The sequence below is a fragment of the Equus quagga genome, chromosome 3, assembly GCF_021613505.1.
Source record: "Equus quagga isolate Etosha38 chromosome 3, UCLA_HA_Equagga_1.0, whole genome shotgun sequence".
In the NCBI taxonomy this organism is placed as follows: domain Eukaryota; kingdom Metazoa; phylum Chordata; class Mammalia; order Perissodactyla; family Equidae; genus Equus; species Equus quagga.
In genome coordinates, this window is record NC_060269.1 from 123401708 (window position 1) to 123416393 (window position 14686).

Consider the following 14686-nt stretch of genomic DNA (forward strand, 5'->3'; position numbering starts at 1 on the left):
CTTAGGTGGCCACGGGTTCGCCAGTTTGGATCCCGGGTGCGGACATGGCACCACTTGGCAAGCCATGCTGTAGTAGGTGTCCAAGATGTAAGAAGTAGAGGAAGATAGGCACAGATGTTAGCACAGGGCCAGTCTTCCTCAGCAAAAAGAGGAGAATTGGCAGCAGATGTTAGCTGAGGGCTAATCTTCCTCAAAAAAAAAAAAGAAAACTAAGGACTAGAAAAAGTAATTATCAGGCTTAAGGCTCTTAAGTAGCAAAACTGGGATCTGAACCCAGATTTGTTAGACTCCACTAAGTACCATATCCCTACAGATTCATAAAATGGAATTTTATACAGCCATTAAAGACTATATTTTGGGTAACATTTAATTGGAATTTTTTAAAACAATGTTAGAAAAGAAAGCAAGACATAAAACTAAACATAATTTACATAGATACTCAAATGGGACTGGACTAGATTAGACTAGGATATTAGACTGGAAAGGAAACCTCTGGGTAATGAGATTAAAAGTAACTTTTTTTTTTGAGGAAGATTAGCCCTGAGCTAACATCTGCTGCCAATCCTCCTCTTTTTTGCTGAGGAAGACTGGCCCTGAGCTAACATCCGTACCCATCTTCCTCTACTTTATATGTGGGATGCCTATCACAGCATGGCTTGCCAAGCAGTGCCATGTCCACACCTGGGATCCGAACCTGTGAACCGAGGGCCACTGAAACGGAACGTGTGCACTTAACCACTGCGCCACCAGGCCTGCTCCAAAAGTAACTTTATTTTTAACATACAATTTTTTATATATATTACTTTTGTATTTTCCAAATAATGTATAATGTACACATTTTTTTCACAATCAGGGAAAAAACAACAATCACTATTATCAATTAAAGCTGAATCTTGGACTTCCCTCTATACTTCTTCCAGCTTATAAACTATATATTCCTTCTACTCTCTTTAAGTATTGTGTCTACTTTTATGGAAAAACATCTAAATATACAGGCAGTTTGAGTGTCCGACCAATAATTAGTACAGTGAAGAAACTCTTACGTATAAAAACATACATAGTTGACACTACCTTCCAATTATCAGTTTTACTTTGTATATCCAGTTTATTTCAATCCCATTTATTCACTTATGTTCACGTTTAACTCTTAACACCTGATTTTACGTATCTTCCTTTTTCCATAGACAGTCTTATTAACATACTAGTTTAAACAAGCTTGTATAACTTCTTCACATACATACCTGACCTAAATAGAGTGTATTCTAAAAACATATGGGCAATAAGGATGGGTAAGTAAGGTCTGATGTATTATGGAGAAATGTGAAAGGACTGGCTCAAATGAAGAACCTAAAAACAAATAATATAAATTTTTATTAATAGTGATACCATGAATACATAAATTTCATACACATATTTTCCAAGCTCTTCTACCTCTTTTATTCAATTTTAACCTGCTAGAGAACCTTATACATACTTGCTCACTAATTATCATCAAAATATTCCAGCATAGTAAACAGAGGTCTTACCAACTCCAGTTTTTTTAAACATAAAAGGACATATTTTCTTTTAACCATTAAAAAAAATTCAGGTTGAACATGAAATCTATAAATACTAGTAGAGTGAACACAAACTCAAACAGTCATATGGCAATGGTCAGTACTACCATTCAAGTGGATAAATCAATAAACACCACATCAAAAAAACCATCCTACTGAAAACTAAATCATTAACCCAACACTAAAAAAATTCCCCATATCATTTTATGAATAAATCTGTTATATGTACATATTATAAGGAGTTTTATATAAAATAATTTTAAATTACTTACCTTTATGGAAAAATATCCAAAAAATAATAAATTTCTATAACAATCAAGAAAGATATTCTATTTAATACTCAATATTAACCATCTAGGAAGAATAGGCCTAAGAAAACTGATACTAACAATAAAACATACTAATAATAATTTACTTCTTTAAAACCATCAAAAAAAGGAACAAAAACAAACAAACAAAAAAAAATAAGGAACATACAGGGAAGTTACAGGACCCAAACTGGCATGATTCCAGACAAGACCAGAAAATATCTCCCTCTGAAACAAACACTACCAAGAATAGTACAATCAATCTTCACTGGGGTTTAAGTTGCCTACAAGATGATTTTAAGTGTACCGCTGTGATAAGGGTAAGGTAGATACTAAATCTCATCAAGGTACCAAAGGGTATGTAATTAAAAAGACAGGATTTATAGAAAATGTAACCCAATTAACAAATAATCTTAAATGTAACTCTCTGTCATAAGAATTATTATAATTGATAATTGAAGACATCCTAAATATTGGATGGACAAGAGTATGGTTAATAAATTATTGCAAAAAAAGAGAAAATCCTACTTTGGAATACTATGCAGCTATTAAAAAGTTTAAGGTGGAATGTAGAAACCAGAAAGAACTCTGAGACATATTCTTAAGGGGAAAAGCCAGTTGCTGAACATTATATAGCTTTTGGCCAGAGTAGGGCAGAAAGATGTATTTCCTCTATAATTCTTGAACATTTTCTACAATCTTTCATTACTTACTGCCAGTACTAGACTTGCTTAGTTATGTTAGAGCCTCACATTGTTGGTTTTACTGACATAATTTCATCCACATATGTTTATTTCCCCAATTAGCTATGTTCCTCGGGAACATAGATTATGACACATACTCCAATTTGGCACTTAGCCATAGTCCTATACATAAAATAGGTGCACAAATAATATTTCTGGATGGCTAACTATATGTTAGCAAGAAGTAGCATTTTAGCAGCAGAGAAATTAAAACACACATTAAATGGGAAAACTAGGACCACGATATAGTTCTTTAGACTTCCTGGATCAACATATGTATGCAACCACAAGCTCTTGGAGAAATTCTAGTAAGAAAATCTGTGATAACATTTTCCTTCTCATGAGAGATTTTTTAAACACTCAAATATGTAAATAAAAGCTTAAAAACCTATGTGAAAAATATTCATACTCTATGACTTAAATAATACTTACCATCTGTCTGGCAGTGATACTCAGGTCCATAATACAAGGTCTCTCTTTCTCACAAAGTACCTAGGAAAATAAATTTGTAATCAGAAAGGTGGTTAAGAATCATAATGAATATTCTCTGTGTCTGCCGAGAGCTCCCTCTTCTCCTCCCCTACCCTACCAGGGCTCTGTTTTCTACTAATGGACCCCTGGCCATATAAGTGAGCACATCACATGACCTAGGCTGAACTAAGCATTGTACCTCATCCCCTCAGCTGCAGAAAGTGATCAAGGAATGGGCATGTGACCAAATCTATCTAGAGCCTCTGACATGAGGCTCTAAGTAGACAAGCCTGTGCTTCCAGGAACCAGGTCCCAACATGTAAGGAAGCATATCCACAGTAGGAGAAATGATGCCAGTATGCATAGACTGAAGTATAGGAAAGGCCCAACTATGGGCAAGTTAAGCCTTAGCTCCTTATGGATATGCATCTCTATGCCTGCAATTTCTGTTATATGGTTATTGGTATAACCAGCAACTGGTACATACCACTACATACTGGTATAACCAGTACCTTTTCTCTCCACAGGCTATTTCAAACTGTATGTCTGTTACCCGCAATCCAAAAAGTTCTAACTAATACACAGAAAAACTGAACAGATGGAAATTATACATCAAAAGATATATTTCACTCAAGATATAAAAGGGCCTACCAAGTATGCCTTTGCTGACTTAGAAAACTTTCACCTATCAGATGTAATGTCTCTTTCCCCTTTTTACTGGTAAACCCCAAAATTACTATTTAATTCTCCTTTTAGTATACTCTGTGCAAATCACACCTTTTTTTTTTTTGCACCAAGGAAGATTCACCCTGAGTTAACATCCATTGCCAGTCTTCCTCTTTTTTGCTTGAGGAAGATTCGCCCTGAGCTAACATCTGTGCCAATCTTCCTCTGTTTTGTGTGTGGGTCACCGCCATAGCATGGCCACCAACAAGTGGTGTAGGTCCATGCCCAGGAACTGAACCTGGACTGTTGAAGCAGAGCACACCAAACTTAACCACTAGGCCACTGGGCTGGCCCGTCATATCATTTTTTAAGACAGCCAATTTACCTTTTCCCTTTATTACATCCTAACCAGTACATGGTAAGATGACAAACAAGTAAAGCAATTCCAATGTGATAAGATGATATAGAATGCTAAGGAAACAAACAGAAGGTGTATGTAAGCCAGCCTTGAGGTATCAAGGAAGACTTCCCCATAGAGGTGTCACCTCAACTGAGACCTGAAAGACAACTCTGAGTTAATGAAACCAAAGGGGAGGGAAGCAAGGAAGTAGAGAAGGCATTCCAGACAGAGGGAAGCTTCTCTACTCAGGCTTAGATTTAACAAACTTGGCATCTTAAAGAAGAAATGCAAGTGACTGAATGACTAGCATATTGAGGGCAAAGGGAGAAAGTAACACGGAGGATGAAGATGAAGAAGTAAACAGAAGTCAGATCACGAAGACCCCGAAAGCCAAATTAAGAAGTTCAGACTTCATGCTGAAGGCAATGAAAAGCCACAAAAAAGGTTTTTAGCAGGGGAGTTACACATTCAAATGTGCTAGACAGATTACTCTGGCTACAGTGGGAAAAACAGATTGGAAGGCAAGACTGGAAGCAGGGATAACCACTTAGGAGGCTACTGAAGCAAGCCAGGTGAGAGATGATGCTAACCACGGAGTAAGCTGGTACCCCTGGGGATAGAGAAAAGGCCCAGACTCAAGAGATATTAAGGAGGAAAATTCCAACAGGGCTCAGTGATCAACCAGAATGTCGGGGAAAAAAGAAGAGGACGAGGAATAGGTCATGTTTCTGTCAAGTTTTTAGCAGGGTCTACTATTTACTGAATTCTTACCACACATACGTTATCTCATTTAATCTTCCTCTAGAAAGAAGACAGAAAAGCAGCAGTTTGTTTCAGATTTTTGGTTTGAGGTTGGGAGAGGGACGGGACGGGTGATAACGACTACAGTTTGGGATCTGCTCGGTTTGAGGTACTATGGGAGCACACAAATGGACATGTCACGCATACAGATGACACACGAGTTCAGCTACCAGAAAAGAGCTTTGAGTTGGAAATTAGAGAACTACCAGCGAACAAATGGCAACTGGGAAAAATATTTTTAAAAGTAAAATATCTCCTTTATTCATGCCAATATTTATTTAATACCTACATACCCAGTGTTGGGACCAGTGTTAGGCGATTTTAAAAGTGAGTAAGCTTCAGTTACTAGAGGGAGGAGGCAGCTCAACACAGCAATCAGTGTATAATGGAAATACATCAAAGGCTCAGAGGTGACACAAAGAGTGAGCGATTATCTCTGCTGCGGGGTGGAAGGAACACTTCACAACAAATACCACCTAAATCTTGAAGTAGGTTAGCAGACAGTTTAGGGAGGAGAGCAGGGGGAACAGTAAAGACACTCCAGACAGAAGAAGCAATAAATTCAAAGACACAAAGGAATTTTTTAAAAAAAGATGCCCTGCTTCAGAACAGAGAAATTAAATATTATTCATGCCAGTCTCCCAAATTAATTCTTAAATTTAATGAATAGAGAGGATGTATAAAAAATTTTTTCTTAAAAAAGACAAGGGGGAAATTCACTTTACTTAAATATCAGAGTCTATTATGAAAGCAACATAATAAAATTAAATAGTACAGCTACAAAAATCCAGTGAAAGACTGAAGAACTGGGGCCGGCCCAGTGGCGCAGTGGTTAAGTTCACACACTTTGCTTCAGTGGCCCAGGGTTCGCAGGTTCAGATCCCTGAAGCAGACCTAGCCCCGCTCGTCAAGCCAGACTGTGGCAGCATCCCACATAAAATAGAGGAAGACTGGCACAGATGTTAGCTCAGCTACAATCTTCCCTCACACACAGAAATAATAATAATAATAAAAACCATTTAAAAAAAAATTGAAGAACTATTATGAGAAGTCAAGAGACCAGAAATAATCCTAACTATACCTCTAAATTTATATGTAATAACATAGGCTTTCTAAAACAAGAAAGACAGAATTTTTTAATAGAATTAACATGATTTAATAGTAATTTAAACAATTAAGGTGGTGTCACATTTTATACTAAAATAAATTCTGATTATAGAGTTTATTTTAGAAATATTGGGGAAAAACTTATTATCACATCTATAAAACAATGAAATTTCTTAATTTGGAAGTATGAAGCAATGACAAAGGAAAAGAATGACTGATTTCATATATGAACATTTTAAACTTCTGACAATTAAAAGTAACCAAAAGTGAAAAGAAACCTAGAGAAAAATATTTTCCAGGAAAAAAGACACTAATATGTTTGGGTCTTTCTCAAAGTTTTAAGAAAAACAGACCCAACAGATGATCAAAGGATATGAACACACAATCCACATTCAGAAAAATACAGTGTCCACCATGAGTCTGGTGAGGTTTGGTGAAATTGGGACACTCAGAGGCAGTGCTCAGGCAAGTGTAACACATGGATTCTTCGATCCTGTAATTCTACTGACTAATAGTCATAAAAATCTAGCTGGCTTAGCCAGTTTATTCCTCCATGGAAATTAATAAAATGCTCTTTTAATTTTTGTATATGAGTTTGGACAGCACAAATTGATTAAACTCAATCTAGATGTACCAAAAAAATAACTTCTGGAGGACAATGTTGAGATTTTTCCAACAGCCTGCCCATCGAGGCATATTTTAAGACTTTCGTCCAGTGGGTAGGAAAGTACTTAAAAGCAAACTCAATAAACCAAAATTCCAAGTAATGTTAAAATCTGTACAAGATTTAATATAAACAAATTGAATTATTTATTGTAACATAGAGGGAAAAATGTTCAGATGACAAACCAATATATCCTATTTCATCAATTTTAAGGCGTGTTTACATTTCTGCAGTAAGGATACCTCCTAAACTCAATGACACGTCACAGTTTACTTGGAGCGTTTTTGGGGTTTTTTTTTAATTTTGTAGAGGTACATAAAATAATAGTTCATCTCACAACTGATGGGATGAACGGTAGTTATTTGGAAATGTAATCATTTACTTGATATCAAAGGTTTTGTTTCAGAGGGCCATGGAAAGAATGTGCTAAGAGTCAACTTTTGGGTCACAAAGATCCAGGCTTGACTGAATCCTTTTCTGCCAAATACTAGTTGGGTGACTTTGGGCAACTTTCTTCACATTTCTCAGATTTTCTGTTTCCTCACCTGTACAATACTACAACCGATAATAGTACAAATCTCATAGAATTCTGAGAATTAAATACACTAGTGCTGGGGCCGGCCCCGTGGCTGAGTAGTTAAGTTCACGCACTGCGCTATGGCGGCCCAGGTTTTTCGCCAGTTCGAATCCTGGGCGCGGACAAGGCACCGCTCATCAGGCCATGCTGAGGCGGCGTCCCACATGCCACAACCGGAGGGACCCACAACTAAGAATGTACACCTGTGTACGGCGGGGCTTTGGGGAGAAAAAGGAAAAAATTTTTAAAAATACAATAATGCTTAAAACGGTGCCTGGCATTTATATTACTATGAGGATGAGAGTGATGAAGATGATAACAACATTTGTTTTACTCATTGCCTGGCATGGTAAATATCAAAAAAGTTCAATCTTTTCTTAATTCCTAATAAAACTACTTCTAAAGGCATTTAATAGTGATCTGATCATGATTACATGGGGATGTAATGTACAGCACGTTGAATACTCCAGTCAATAATGTTGTATTAACTTTGTAAGGCAACAATTACTAGATTTACTGTGGTGACCATTTCGCAATGCATACAAATGTCATATCACTATCCTGTACATCTGAAACTAATATAATACTGCATATCAATTATACCTCAATTTTTTAAAAAAGTTATCTAAGATTAGATGTTTGACTTGACATACTGAGATTCTCCCCAAGACTTACAACGTGAGTTTGCAATAAAAAGCCAAGGAGAAGGGAGGCAAAAATTCACATTGGCTAATAAATGGTTCCTGCTTTGCATATCACAAGACATGCATAACCATGGATAATCATAAAGGAAAAGAAGATTTTTAAAAAAGGGAAATCCTCGGTGTTAAAATAACATGCACTTACACGGATAATATTTATTTTAGCCTCTATCGTGTACAAGATACTATGCCTACTTTAATAAAGAAAAAAAATTCCTCTACCATAACTTAAGCCCACTTTTTCTTTGAAATCCAGTACTCAGGTCCTCTTTACTCTCCCCTTCAAAGGAACTGAAGTCAACAGGTACACAAATTTATATTCCTAAGTACTGTATGCTGATTTGCACTGGGTTTTTTTTAATTCTTTCAAACGTCAGTCTTTTTTCATGAACGAAATTGTAGCCTCCTTGCAGAAAAGGAGCCACTGCTTTCCTATTCTTCCCACCACCTCCACCACTGCAGACCCCCATCCCAAGACAGCCACTTTAATAAAGGCTCTGACACAGGAACTAAAAATTGTTGATTTAATTTCTGACCTTTAAAAACGGACAACGTAAGAAAATGGAACCATGCTGATTATCAAAACACACGATGTTAACATTTCTTAACACGGGTAAGGATTCTTTCATTGAAAATTGAAGGAGGCGAGTTAAAACGAGTTAGAAAAGAGAGCCGGGTGTTTGAGAGGAAAAAAGCAATGAAAATAATAAAATCGGAACGAAAAAGCTGATGTTGGGATGAAAAGATAACATTTTTTTTAAGTGAGAGAAGAGAGGCAGCTGCAAATCAGTCGTTGTTTTCAGAGAGGCCAGGTTGATCTTGAGGATTTTCTTCTCTGAGCTCAACCAATCCCCACCTTTTCTGAGTTAAGCAGTCTCCAGGCAAGCAGCGCTTCTTGATTGGCTTAAAGATGTCGAGTAGAAAAACCAGCCAATCCTGCCTTCAAGTCAGAACTGCGCTATGGAGACATTACAACCACTGCATGGCGAGAATGTGTACAAACGTGTCGGTGCCAAATATCAGATCCCAAGACTGCTGCCGAGAGGAAGATCCTTTAAAGCCAACACTGAGCGTAATCTGGCACCTACACTTTTTTTTTTTAATTACTCTAGCTCTCTTTCTGAGGGAAAAAGCTGTTTTAACCAAAAGAGCCTAAGGAATAAACTGTGCCACCGGTCAGATGACTCACTATCAAACACCGATTTCCAAACGCACACCTCCGAGAGGGTCTGGATGGCAGCAGGGTTTGGGGAGGGTCCCAGCGAGGCTCGAAGTTGCGGTGGGGGCGGGGAGTGCGGACGCGGGTCAAAGAGGGACAGAGATCAAAGACAGGGCACGTCCCCGCAGTATCCAAAATCGGCATATGGGGAGTGAGAGGCTGTTTGGGTTTGAACAAGTGAGTAAATAAATGGCTCTGCTAGGACTACGTGCTCGGGAGGGTGGCCCGAAGTTCCAAGAAGGCTCCGCCTGGGAAACGCCAAAGGCGCTCACAGGGGCGCGAGGTCAATCCCGGCGGGAACCGACAGGGAGGGCGCCCCGGGGGGCGAGAGGGGTGTGCCTGGGGCCTGGAGGCCGAGGAAGCGGCCGCGGCCCCCGCCTTCGGCCGGCGCGCCAGGGCCCGCCCCTCGCCGACGCCTCACTTCCCTTCCGTCGGGGCGGCCCGGCCTCCGGGCCGGACAGCGCGGGCCCCCCACCTGCGGGGTTTGGGTTTCGGTCGCAGCGCCGCCCGCCGCTGCCTCAGGCCCTCCGCCTGGGCTCGGGGCCCCGGGCCCCCTTTCCCCAGGACCCTCACCCGCCCCGCGGCCCCAGCTCCCACCCGCCGCCTTTACCTGCTCCCGGAACGCGCCGAGGGCGTCGAGGCCGGCGCCGCGTCGTCGAGTGCGCGCCGCGGGTCCGCAGCCTTTCCCGCCGCCGCCGCTGCGCTCTCTGGCGCGGCGCTGGGCTGGCGACCAGCAGCCCGGGGTGGGGGGGGGGGGCGCGGTGAGCGCCCGGCGGGGAGACACTGCCGCTCTCCGTCCGGCCACGGAAGAGCAGCCGCGCAGCAGCCAGCCGCGAGAGGGCGGGTGGGCGGCCGAATGGGGAGGGGTCTCAGGGAGGTGGGAATGGCTGCCACGTCGCCTAGGTGGGTCGCCGCCCTCCGCCTCCCCCACCCCCGCCGGCTCCCCGCCGCGACCTCTGCTTCGTCCCCGAACTCCGCCGTGGCGCGTCGGCTCGCCCCGCAGGGCCGACCTGGCGACCCGGGCCCGCGGGCGCCCCCGCCCCTCCCTGCCCCTGGAGAGCGAGTCCTGGCCTGGCCGGTTCGGCGGCTTTGGATCCGTTCCTCTCGCCACCACCTCCCCCCCAAGATAGCTCGCCCACAAGCCTGACGTGTTTACCCCTTCCCTTGTCGGGGCGGGGGCGGGGGTCGCATGGAGGAGCAGGCAAGCCCTTCCAGTGTGTCGGGTTCGGGGGGATGGCGGGAGCCGGTTGGTGCCGGTGAACGTAGCGATAAGGGGCCCGAAATTTCTCTTCAAATAAACGGCGCGGTTCCTAACCCCCTTCGCGCTCTCCCAAGCCCAAGAAGCAAAACAGAAACACAAGGCCGTCCTCGTGGTCGAGGCGGGGGAGGAACCGCGAGCGGGGGCCGGCCGGCCAGCGCGCGGGTCCCGGCTGCAAGTTAGGAAGGAGCGCGGGCCGCGCCAGACGGCCTCGGCGGGGCCTCACTGGGCTGCGGAGCCCGGGCGGGCAGGGCCGCGGCGGGCGGGCGGGCGCGCCAACCCCGCCTCCGTGCGCGCCGCGCTGCCCGCGGAGGTTTCCAGGCGCGCGGCCCGCGGCCCCTCCGCGCGCTCGGGCCGGGGACGCGGCGCGGCCGCTTCGGAGCCGGGGAGACAAAGGGACCCGCGGCGGCCGCGGCCCGGACGGAGACTGCCTGATGCAACCCGCGCTGCCAACGTGCAGAGTGAACACGCTTGCGGAAGCACAAAAACGTGTGCAAGTTCGCGTGTAGCGCCGGCGGCACCGACCTTTGCTCCCCTTGGAGCTGCAGTTTTCAGGTGCCAAGAGAAAGCAACGAGGTTTTCTACCCTTTTGCGATCACTGTTATGATTAGCCTGCCCCCCAAGCCTGCTCCATTTTTACTCCCTTCTAAACTCTGCTTTCCTTGGTTTCCTTCTTCTGTGCTTTGACGTGAAATATTCAGTGCTGTCAGGTACACGACTTTTTTACGCTTGCTTTCTGCTGGTGGTGGTGGTTTGGCTTATCGGTTTTTCCCTCCCTCTGTTCCCCTCCCTTTGGAATGACTTTTTATTCCACTTCCATTGTTTTTCATGAGAAATGAAACAGCATCCTGACAATATTCCTTTGCATCAAAGAGACAGACTGTCAATGATGTTATAATAATTGCTTTAACCTGAGTAGAAATTTGGGAAAAATGCAAGTGGATTTTTATCTTCGCTAGTCTAATTGAAAACATCCTAGTGTTTTGGGGTTTTTTCTTTCAGAAACCAGAAATATTTAAGCAGAGAGCTCGGGATGGTAAATTTTCTAATGAAACCAACCACATAGAAAAATACAAAAGGAAAAAACCTTTTGTATGATTTTTTGTATTTTTAGAGATCCATTGAGTCCCAATGTTAAGAAATTACAATAAAAACACCTTTATTAATGCTTTTATTAAATTTCAAAACACAAAAATTTTAATGATGTACCCAGAATCTCAAGATATAAATATCTATTGCTGAGAACCTAGCATTAACTCTGCCTCTGAACAGCCATTAAGAGACTAATAACAGTGATATATGCCACTTTAGAAATGAAAGAACCCTAGTAATTATAAACTTCAAACAAATCTAGCAAGTTAATATTAATTTTGTTCATAGGAAATAGGTTCACCATGATAATAAAAACTGGCATTTAAATTCTTGAGTTTCCTTTGACCATTGTTAAGGATTCATCACATCTTAAGTCTGAACAATAAAAAATAAAGTGTTCTTAACACTGGAAAATAGATTTCAAGCCACCAAGACATCACCCAGGCTGAGTGTTTTTTAAAAAGAGTGCTTACTAAACCGATAAAAGAAAAACATCAATACTATAAAGTTCTGAAAGTCAGACTCAAATGAACAAAGCAATCTTTACTCAACATTCACAATGCCAGCCTTCCTTTGTGAATATTTATAAAGATTTCCTCCTTCCTTATTGGTTTAAGTTCTAAGCCAATGGGAAAAGTACAACACATCTTTTAAAGGGTGAGACATCAGCATTAGGTTAAAATGTTGGAAAAATGGATTATCATGCCCATTCTCATTCAAGATCATGTGTCTTAATTTCAAAGAAGAAATTTAAGAATCTGAATTATTAAGTATCTGGATATACCTTAAATGCCAAAGTGCTATTCCTGATCACACTCCGCTCTCTGTAATCTTTAATTGGTTACATTACAGTTGATTATGTTACAATATTTAATTCTCTAAAATGCCAGATGAATCTGAAGAATGGCAAAATGCCTATTACTTAACACTTTAAATAAGATGAACCCTGACATTTCTTTAGATGAAAGATTGGCCTTTAAGGAAATAATAAAGTTTATGTTTTGGGAAATGTCTTGGATTTTTATAAATAAAATGGCCAGTGCATCATAAGTAAATCTTTCATAGTTGTCTAAACCCAACTTTGGTCTATTTAAAGGCCAAATTCTAAACATGCTTGTTAATGTTTATGTTCATGTTTAGAACAAAGGATGATTTCCTCCAAATCAAAAATAATCTGTGCCACCTTTTCGTTCCTATACTTTGATTTTGACTTGGAGCATTGTGCTTAATTATTTTCATATTTATAATTTCCCTTAGTAGATCATCAATTCCTTGAAGGCAGATTGTTTCCTGTTCAGCCTTGTATTCCTGACTGCCAAACTCAGAGCCTTGTACAAAATAAGCACTCCATGAATATTTGCTGAGTGAAAGAATGAGCGAGCATCACTCGATGACACAGTAGATGAGAAATCAAAAGAAAATCTCTCAGGATTTTTTCCTCCTCTACATAATAGGTGATAAATACTTCTTTTCATTCCCAATTAAACTTAGAATAGTACTGTTGCAAAAACTTTACTGAAAGAAAATAGGACCAATATATGCTGGAACTCCTGTGTTTTTCTATTTTAAATGTGGTGGAAACTGGATAGTGGGTAATATTGCTTTTATCTAAAGTAAATAAGTATCAATGGGCTTATCCTTTTAAAGATTGCTTTACCACACTCAACAGGAGCTGCAAGCTCTGTGGCCTTGGGAAAATTAAGCCTTCTAAAACTCAGTTTTCTCATCTCTCAAATGCATTCATTATATCTAGTACTTTCTGATTAATTAAAATAATGAAAGCATGTAAAAGTAGAGGCTCAATAGAAGGTAGTTATTGTTACTTGCAGATATTAGTGGACTCAATCATGAAGAAAAAGTAATTTTCTTTATGCAGCTATTTATTTATAAAAAGGCAGGCTTAAAATGCTGTTTCAAAAAAAAAAAAAAAATGAGGCAGCCACCCCTGATGACCTATTGGTTAAAGTTCAGTGTGCTCCGCTTTGGGGTCTGGGTTCAATTCTGGGGGCCGAACCACACCACTCGTCTGTCAGTGGCCATGCTATGTTGGTGGCTCACGTAGAAGAACTAGAAGGACTTACAACTATATACTACCGTGTACTGGGGCTCGGCGTGGGGGTTGGGGGGTAGAAAAAGGAGGAAGATTGGCAACAGATGTTACTTAGAATGAATCTTACCCTACAAAAAAACCGGTTAATTAAAAAAAAAAATGAGCAAACAAATATCCCGAGGGAAGGAATAGGACACTCAGAACACCTACCAAGAGGAGAAAACTTTTAAGAATGGAAATTTGCGAGGCCGGCCCTATGGCCGAGTGGTGAAGTTCCTGCGCTCCGCTGCGGCGGCCTAGGGTTCGGAACCTGGGCACGGACATGGCGCTGCTCGTCAGGCCATGTTGAGGCAGCGTCCCATATGCCACAACTAGAAAGACCTGCAGCTAAGATATACAACTGTGTACCGTGGCGATTTGGGGAGATAAAGCAGAAAAAAAAAAAAAAAATGGCCACAGTTGTTAGCTCAGGTACCGATCTTTAAGAAAAAAAAAAAAGAATTGAAATTTGCTAAGAGAATAGATCTTAAGTGTTCTCAACACACACACACACACACACACACACACACACGGTAGCTAGTGAGGTGATGGATGTGTTAATTAACTTAGCTGTGTTAATCATTTCACAAAGTATATCAAATCATCACATTGTAAGTTTTAATTATATACAGTTTTGTCAATTATACCTCAATAAAGCTAGAGAGAAAAATTAAGGAAAAAAAGTCAATCTGCTATTGTAAAACCAAACAAAAATAACAAAAAATAAACAAGCAGATGAAAAAAAGCAAACTAAAACAACAAGAAAAAAATTAAGGAGAACAATGGCGTTCCAGACTGAGTGAAAACTTCACAAAAAAACAAACCTGACTGTGCCTCTCTCAGAAACTTTACAGCTCCCCACTATTTATATTAGCTTTTCTCAAAATTGTAATAAGAATTATATGAGAAAATACATAAATGAGGGGTGAAGAAGTTATACATTTAAATTAGAGGGCTTCTCATTGCACTCTGCTTTTGAATAAATTCTCAAGGCTTTTCAGATGACAATGTGCATTATAATCTCTAACAGAGGG

General features: G+C 41.1%; 1 protein-coding gene across 6 annotated transcripts in view; it reads right to left on the bottom strand.

Annotated features, from left to right (window-relative positions):
* LOC124237040 (NEDD4-binding protein 2-like) overlaps positions 1-9943 on the bottom strand; it is an 86514-nt gene extending 76571 nt beyond the window's left edge. For 5 of the 6 annotated variants that reach the window (XM_046656200.1, XM_046656201.1, XM_046656199.1 and 2 more), the window contains exons 1-3: positions 9824-9943; positions 3040-3099; positions 1242-1347 (exon numbers count right to left, since the gene is read on the bottom strand). In XM_046656200.1, the coding sequence (XP_046512156.1) occupies positions 1242-1272 (31 nt within the window). In that variant the 5' untranslated portion in view covers positions 1273-1347; positions 3040-3099; positions 9824-9943. The remainder of the gene's footprint in view (positions 1-1241; positions 1348-3039; positions 3100-9823) is intronic. The other variant, XM_046656203.1, reaches the window with a different exon arrangement.
* Between the last annotated feature and the right edge of the window lie 4743 nt (positions 9944-14686).